Genomic DNA, 9,231 nt, shown 5'->3' with positions numbered 1-9,231 from the left:
ATTTTTCATCCATTCTATTTTTGGTGGAGGAGAAAATTATTTTTTTCAACAAAAAATACAAATATTTCCTAACAACTTCATCTTACATTAATGAATGTATTAATTACAACTTTATCTTTTCCACATTTGTGACAAGTTGATAAGACTTTATTTTTTCAATCATTTTATCTTCCACCTCACACAACTTGTCTAATCAATATTAATTATCACAATCTATTAAATATTTTTAATTTCTTATTTTAAATATATTTATTATTAATTTTACATTGATGCTTATTTTTGACTATTTGATATAACTTGTTCCTAAAACTTCATGTAATGCATAAGTTCATATTATATTTCTCTCTCTATATATAACTAATAAATGTCTTTTTAATATAATTTCAATAGGTTATATCTTTGTATTTGAATTTCTTATTTTTTTAAAAACTTTGCTTTTTAAAATAAAAGTACTTAAAATTATTACTATTATAAATTATATCATTTATTATTATTATTATTTTTTATTTAAACAATTTATCATTTAGTTTAAATACATTTAAAACTTGAATATATATTTTAATACTAAATTAATAATTATATTTTATATAAAAAAAATATTAAAGAAATAACCACAAAAAAATAATAATTCAATTCTAAAAGATATATAAATTATTATTAAGTTTCTATAAACTATGTATTAAAATTAAATAGTTATATTTTATTTCTTATTTATTACATCATATTTATTCATCTTACTATTTTATCTCTCTTCCTCTTCCTTCTCTATATTATCTATCATTTTTTCCTCTACATACATGTTTATGTTGTTATTGTTGTATACTACTATTTATCTCTATCTATATCTCTATATTAGTTTTTGTCCAGTGCTAATGATTAAAAATAGTGTGAGTTCCATTTGATAATCAAGATGAGAATAATACATAGCTGGGGGAGTTTTCCCAACTACGTATGGTTCTCTAGTAGCATGTGCGGTATGCTTAAACATATAATGTGATACTCCAAATGCTTCATCACTTCTTCAAGTTCTATAATTCAAATATTGGTATGGATATCTTTCCTCATTGCACATAATTTAAGTTGTCAATGTAGAAGGTGCAAATTTGTCTAAAGCATATGTATTGATCGTAGTATGATATTAAGTACTTAGTGCCATATTGGGGACTTTGGCCTCTTATTCTTGGGCTTAAATGCCCAAAGATATAATAATATAGCACGAGAACTTAACAACAAAATATGAGCCATCCTATCAGATCACAAGCACATTTTTAGGAAGAGAATTTAACAACAAAATATGAGCAATCCTATCAGATCACAAGTGCATTTCTAGGCAAAAATTAATGCATTCACAATGTTAATTTATATTCTCACTCATCTACACCTCTACAACCATTATGCGTTAGACATGAACTATGACGCATTGCGTCTCTTGTGATATATATATCTTCAATTCAAGAAGACTTAATCCTTGGTAGACTCATTAAGAGCCATTCAACTTCATTAGTAAACCAAATATCCATTTTCATCTCAATATATTTAATTACCCTAATTAATGTAAAAGGGTTCTTACTCCTTATGAGAGCAACAAGGAGGTTTTCTTCTTCTTCTTTTCTTTTATATTTTTACTATCAATTCTACTTTGGTGTGCAATGGGTGAACACGATGGAGATAGAGGGAGACACAATAGAAGAAATGGAGCGCTAGAGATAGAGAGACAAAGAGATGTACGTTAGAGGCCTAGGAAGAGGGAGTGAGAATAAAGAGGGGTACATGTCAAGAGATGGAGGGGGAGAGAGAAGATACATGTAGAGACAAAGATCAAGCAAGAGAGGAAGATGACAATCGATAGAGGGACAAAGAGATGTAGAGGGAGAGATAAATATAGAGATAAGAAGATAAAGGAGGAGATGTAGAGAGGAATATATATATATATAGAGAGAGAGAGAGAGAGAGAGAGAGAGAGAGAGAGAGATGTGATTAGAGTGAGAGAGTTATGTAAATATAAGAAGATACAAAGAGAATGGGGTGAAAAGATAAAAATAGAGGGAGAGATAAATAAAGACGTTAAAGCAATGTATGCATAGATAAAAAGAAATTTTCAAAAAAATATTTTTGATACTACTTAAATTTTATTTTTTAATAAATAAATAAAATAAATAACTACATAATGTTTAATATTTTTCAATTATTAATTAAATTTTTAAACGTGACTTTTTAATGGTGGGACAAACATTACTTGGATTTTGACTTATCAAAGTAAATTGCTATTTTGTATTTTTTTTAAATTGCATATTTTCAAAAACTTAAAAAAAGGAAAGATGACCGTAGACATATGCACACTGAATAATTGTTTTTCCTGTCGAGGTAAGCGCCGTCAATAGTCGGGAATTTTTTTCAGGGGACACATTTTAGGGCAAGGGATTTTTCCAGGCAAACTGAAAGAATTTGCTTGGTTTTCTGTAAGTTTGCCGGTCATCTTTTCGCCATATTCAATTATTGCAGAGCAAAACAAACAGGGAAAAACCTAAAAAAGGTGAAAAATCCAATGGCCCTAACTATTTCTATCGTCTTCTACAGTAACTGTAGATAGCTGGAGTTTAGCCCGTTCTATTTATAGAATAGAAATTCATATTCGGAAAGCTGATATAAAAAAAATATAAAAACGTTGTTAATGCAGTCGCAGACAGATTCATAATATAAAAGCTGATGTTATAAAATATAATAAAAATAAAACAATAAATAAAAAGTTTGTTAATACTAGATAACTTGGTCCGTGAGATCATTAATGTTCCTTCATTCATTCATTTACTAATAATAAAAAATAGAAAAATCTTTAAACCCTAACAATTATGGATGGTGCTGTCACTGATCACAGTCGGTAGAAGATTTCAACTTAACTAACACACACAAAAATATTCTCTTTCTGCTAGCTTCTCAGTAATCTAGATGTGATTCCAAGTCTTTTTTTGTTCTGTCCGTTAATAGATTCAATACTTGAAGAGGGATGGGAATATTTGAACCCTTTAGAGCTCTGGGATATATCACGGATGGCACTCCTTTTACTGTTCAAAGGCGTGGAATGGAGACTTTTATCACTCTCAGCACTGGAAAATCTTGGCAAATTTATAATGTGAGAATTAGTTTTATAAGATTTGTGCTTTAAGCTATGCATTTAAAGCGCGTAATGCGTATTTAAATCTGATCGTGTATTATCTTGAGCAAAAATGTTTCTTTTAAAAGTTAGTGTATTTGTTACTACTGATTAGTTTTGCTTTGCTTTTGCAGTGCGCCAAGCTGAATCTTGTACTGGCAGGTAAGAATTCCTTGCATCCCCCTTCAAATTTAATATATCTATTTTTGCTATTCGCCCAAATAAAATTTACTTGGACAATAATGTCAGTACAATTTAATCTCGCATTTAACTAAAATACCCTTTTGTGCAAGCTGGATATTAAACGGACAGGTAAGAGGTCATTGCTTGCTTTTCAAATTAGGGTATACGCTTTTGTTTTTGTTACCCGTCGAACAACTTATGGTTTGGGAAACGTCACGGGTACAATTCAAACATGCACATGAACAAAATGGCCTTATGTATGAATACTTAGTATTTATTTTCGATTGGTTGATGAGGGGTTGAGGTTAACAACTTTATTGCAATATTTAGTGGAACTCAAGTAAATAAGAAAGGTTTCCTTACCTGATACGGTCTATTTCTTCTTAATTAGAGACTTTCTCGCTTTTAATTTCACTAGTGAGCTGTTACCCTCTCTCGAATTGCAGCCAACAAAGCACTAGCAAGGATGGGGAGGCAGCAAGTAACTATGGTTTAAGAATATATGAATGCTGGGGTAAATCCAGTACTTGATCGTCCACTTGGGGCTTGCTTAGGTTGTTTATCACTAAAATGCTTCCTATTGGAGGCTAGGAACAACCATTATCAGCAGCCAAAGAGTCCACTTATTGGCACTCAAATGCTATAAAAGATGAAGACAGAATTGTAGTAAACCCTAATGTAATTTATTTATTTTCAATGAATTTTGAAAATAATAATTGATATCTGTTTCAACTAAATTTGTAGGACCTCTGCACCTTATTCCAGAACTTCATGATCGGTACACAATTCAATGATTTTTGATAAACTTCGATTAGTCTGTATACAAACCTGCCAATTTAACATTTTAAAAAACTAAAAATTTCCATATTTTGTAAATAAAATCATCTAGTGAATATCTAGTAATAAGTGCAGTCTGTCAAACTCCTGACTTTTTATGAGAGAATTGTCGTGCCTTTTGTAAACGACCATATCATGCATGCATGTCTATTATAAATATTACAACTGCACAGATTTAGACCTGTTTTACTTTGCCTTGTAACGGAGCTCCAAACCTGACATAGGTTATGCAAATGCTAGAAAAGAAGTGAATATAATTTTGCATTCCATTTCAGAGCTTCAAATTTGGTTGAAGCTGGAAGACTGCAAGCCACAGTTCTATGGCCTTTGTAGTTGTTGGGTGCTACTGTTAAAATGCTCGAAGTATTAGTTAGAAATTTAGTTGTGTACAAATTTAGCAATGCACACAGGCATTGAAATTGCTTTCACTAAGGCGTTTTGTCAATCACTTAATGTTATACAAAATTTTTCAAATCATCAAAACTGGCACTAATTTGTAAAGGATGATGGTCCTGGCAGTGTACCTGCCAGTACGATTTGCTTGAGAATTAGCTGATTTTTGTATTCAACAATTTGAAACGGTTCTCATCCATGAAAGATTGTACACCTTGAGACCCAAAATTGACTTGCCTGTTAGCATCTTGTCAAAATATGTATTCACTTATTTTTATGGACCTTTGATCTAATGCCACCATTTTTTAACAAGAATTCATTCATTCTGATGAACCCCTAATCCAATGCCACTATTTTATTTTACAAGAATCCACTGCATAATAGGAAACTGCACCCCTATGGTCCTAGCTAAAATGGCTAAAATGAAAATTCTAAATTTTATGATCATTCCAAGTGTGGTATTTGTTTGAGAGTTAAATCTTATATTTGCCATAGTAACTAAATTTGACTTTGAGTATTGACAATTTGACACCCAACAACCAGCATATTCTCCCTGCTTAATCAAGCGATTAATTTACCTTTCAGCATTTGCGACAGTGGATATCGACACCATCTTTCCAATATCCATGAATATGTAAATACTTAGTATGAGTTTGCGAAGCACTGTGTAACATACCATTTTTACTAAGCTGAAATAAAGTACATATTTTAGGATTTTATACGAATATCATAACGGAATGACATGACGCAGTTGAGAAACACTACATCATAACTATAAATCCAAATTTAAATAATGACCATATCCATTTCATATGAAAGACAACTAAATTAACTTCCTTAACTGATTTCCATGATTTCAATTTAAAAGATACAAATCAATTCAACCACATCTATGACTATACATTTCAAGTAATATAAAGGTACATACAAGTAAAAGAGTTAGGATACATACTAAGGTAACTGAATTAACTGACGATGTGTTGTTTAAGCCTTGGCATCTGGCAAAGAGGAGAAGCATTGACATAGGCTTAACCTTCCAACCGCGGACCTTAACATATCCCCCAACAATCTCTTACAAGAAAGTCCCTCCCTACCTCGGGATAGACTGGGGCACTATAGTCTTGTCATCCTGAGCATACCGGTGTAGTGTTGGCTAAGTAGCAAACAAGGCTGAGGGATTCCTCTGTCAACCTTTCCTTTGTCAGCTAGCACTTTTGACTTCTAGTGATCATTTTGGCAAACATGCCTCTATACTACCCTGGCCAAGGATTTAGGTGGGTATTAAATAACCCGATTACCACCGCTTGACTTGACAACCGATTATATCTTGGACAATCATGAGCTGGCTTGGACTTATGCAATCTCTATCTTTAATTGATCATATATTTAAGACACTAAGTAATGGTTTTATTTTCTTTTGTAGGATTCCTCTCCTCTTCATCCATTTATACTCGGCTCTATTGGCCTTGGTTGCATCACAGGGGACTGCTGAACCATTTTGAAAACATTCACAACTGGTACATATCAAGCAGCAGAGAAAAACAAAGGATAATTCAAGGCAGATTTTACACAACATAAAGTATTAAATGATTGCATCGGCTGGGCATTCCTTTCCCTAGAATTATAGCAGTTCATCCTTATGGCATGCACCTGATGCCCATGAAAAGAATCTGGTCATAATATGAAAAAGGAATAAGGAGCAAGCCGAAGCTTCTCAGATGCTAATTGTGCTCAATGCTAACACTACATTTGAATAAGGGAGCTTTCTTGAATTGTAAGGCATTATAGATAATGCGAATAATTTGAGAAAAATACATAACCTGGATACAAAGAGAAGCAAGACTAGGGGCTAGTGTGGTAGCAACCACTTTGCAAGATATAGCTCCACCCAAGCGGCTCAGTATTGCATTACTGTTTCGGTGATATGCTTCTGATGTTAGACGAGAACAAAGAAGAATTTGGTTTAAGAGAATAGTATGTAATGGAGAGAGAGAAAACATGTGAGAGAGAGGATGCTCTCTCAACCGTGGGGGATAGAAATATAGTCTCCTGCTGCAGTTACAAGGAGGAGCTCGATTTGCAGTTACAAGAATACTTTGAATTCAATTTAAAAAAAAAAAAAAATGCCGCTAAAGGGTGGTGACGCTCAAGTTGGAACATAAAGAAGTGTTTATTTTTCTCCATAATCTTTAAACTATATATATATATATATCGTGTCATCATGCCTTTGATTTTTGTCTGGGATGGTACCTACTTATATCTATATGGGTATGTAATTTTGAGAGTACATATAATTTCTTTTGATCATTATATTCTCTCTAGATACGCACGCATATACTTGTATATTCATGTAAGTGCAATTCATAGACATTATTAAAGTATCATGGTGGTATCATATGTGTGTGTGTTAAGTCTATAATGTTGAGCACATCCATTGTCTCAGAAATGAAAAAGAGGTAATAGTTTTTTCATTATATTAAAGGTTTATTATTTCTCTTGCTATAAAGTTGACCAAGTAGCTCATGACTGTCCAAGGTATACTCTGCTGCCTAGTCATTAAATCCTTCATCAAGGTAGTTAGAGCCCATATCTACTAGTCTGAAGATGGACTAAATTGGTGCCCCAGTCCTTGAATCCCGTTTAACAATGCTTCTCCCCTTCATCTGCTCCTGCAACTAAAAATGCATTTTCCAAAATAATAACATGTTCCTCCATTTAAATTGAAATATCAACAAAACAAAATAACTGATAACTGTCACAACAGCTATCCACCACTAATCTTTATATTAAAATATAAGTATTCATTTTGTCAAAATAACAGGAATCAACTAACAAGTCATGTCAACATGAATCAATTCGGTAAATCATAACTTCTATTTCACAAGATCATGATATCAGGAGTATCTAACCCACCCTTACAACAGCTATGACATATTTTGAAAGATTAAAAATTTGGGATGTAACACACTGAGTATGCCAAGTCAACAGCCACTAACAAATATAATATTGCAATGTCGCTGTAAGCCGTATCAAGTATGTTTACTTTCTTCTATGTATTATTTAATTTAGCAGTAAGTTCTGAATTCCTTATCCAACAGTATTTTAATGACTATTATATATGTGGAAAATAGCAGCAGAATGTGATACAGTCTCACCATTTATTAACATTACTTGTTAAGTTTTATCCACCCTTCAAAAAGTTCATCTTCATCATCCAAGTGAGCCTGGATACCTGTTGAATATGGAAAAATCATAGTTAGCTATCAACAATGGCATATGAATTAAAGTTTCCAAAAAAGTTAAGATTGCCCAGTCAATGTCTAAATATAACTTCCTTAAATTATTTTAATGATTAGATTTTATCCTAATTGAATGGTTGTTAATTTGTATACCGCTCAAGTGAAAGTGCATTTATGTTCATTTTCCACGTGATTAAACACAAGAAATCTTCATGCAAGGATAAAATATGACAATTTGATAATATTTTAAGAATTTTATTTGAATCAGCTGCTTATTGGTAAAACTAATAGATGTACAGCTTTTATTGCCTGATATATATTTGACATTGAATGTCTACATTTTTGTATTATTCCACATTTTTTTCTTGTAGATACAAGTTTTTATAATTTGCCAATTGGTCCGAATGTATATTGCTTTATTGTGATGCAGGACCTGAATTGGTAAAAAAGATCAGAGCCCTGGCTTCTTGGCGTGATTTTACATTTGCTGCTAGTGGATGTGACATAGTGGTCTTTAAGCGAGCCCATCAGGTAGGAGGAATCTGAGGATTATGATTTTGAATATGTTGAATGCAGTTTGATATTCAAGTTCAATTTTCTTGAAGTTAATTGAGAGGGAAAATGATAATTAATTTTTACACTTTGAAATAAGAATCTAGATTATGCATTATTTGTTGCTCTCTAGTTGTGTTGTGTTGTCTTTCTTGAAATAGCTCGTGCACGTTTCTCTTGAACATGGTTTTTATTATAGAAAGACCAAAAGGAAAAACTTTGCTTCTCTTGTGTTTATTATGAATGTGTCTTTAGATTCATATTCACACATCATTGCACTTGTAGAACCACCAGCCACGTTTGGATGTTGCAGGCTTTAGACTAGGCTTGTGTTGTTTTAAATTGCTTTTATACAGAATGTCCTGCGATCCTCAGTAGTTAAAGGGTATTATCCTCTTTAGTAGCACAAGAAGTGTCAATGGTTCACAATAAGAAAAAAACAGATTTTGGGTTATATAGTTTAAGATGGGTTGAAATAAATTTAGACAAAATAAATTTGTATTTCACAATTGAAATTTTCTCTACGTATTATGAAGTCCTTGGCTATATCAAGAACCATGCACAATTATCATATCCCTCGCTTCTTGGTTAGGGAGGGAATGTCTTCACTTAGAAAGAGGTGCAACATAATACCTTTTAAGATTTCAAAAAAAGGCCAAGCAATGGACCTATATTGGTCTACATAGATTGGATCAAAGTGCTCTATGTCCATGTTAATGCCAAAGAACATGCAATTGGGTACATTTATATTTACATCATTGTTCATAGCAAGCAAATATTTTCCGTTTACTTCATAATATGGTACCAGAGCCAATACTCTAAAGTTTTTCGAAAATAATTATAATTTCTTGGTTGAATTTATCCACCTTTTAGTTT

The 9,231-nt window shown here is 32.3% G+C and overlaps 1 protein-coding gene across 1 annotated transcript in view; it reads left to right on the top strand.

The window, feature by feature from the left end:
- Positions 1–2,289: 2,289 nt before the first annotated feature.
- The window catches only part of LOC149551427 (transducin family protein / WD-40 repeat family protein), an 89,734-nt gene continuing 82,792 nt past the window's right edge, over positions 2,290–9,231 (top strand). Inside the window, exons 1-4 of the mRNA XM_089786936.1 lie at positions 2,290–2,533; positions 2,986–3,130; positions 3,286–3,313; positions 8,234–8,334. Of these exons, the coding sequence (XP_089643062.1) occupies positions 3,005–3,130; positions 3,286–3,313; positions 8,234–8,334 (255 nt within the window). The 5' untranslated portion in view covers positions 2,290–2,533; positions 2,986–3,004. The remainder of the gene's footprint in view (positions 2,534–2,985; positions 3,131–3,285; positions 3,314–8,233; positions 8,335–9,231) is intronic.

Source organism: Cupressus sempervirens, chromosome 6 (genome assembly GCF_028749045.1).
Source record: "Cupressus sempervirens isolate cs-2001-9-10 chromosome 6, ASM2874904v1, whole genome shotgun sequence".
Taxonomy (NCBI): domain Eukaryota; kingdom Viridiplantae; phylum Streptophyta; class Pinopsida; order Cupressales; family Cupressaceae; genus Cupressus; species Cupressus sempervirens.
This window is presented reverse-complemented; position numbering and strand designations above follow the sequence as displayed.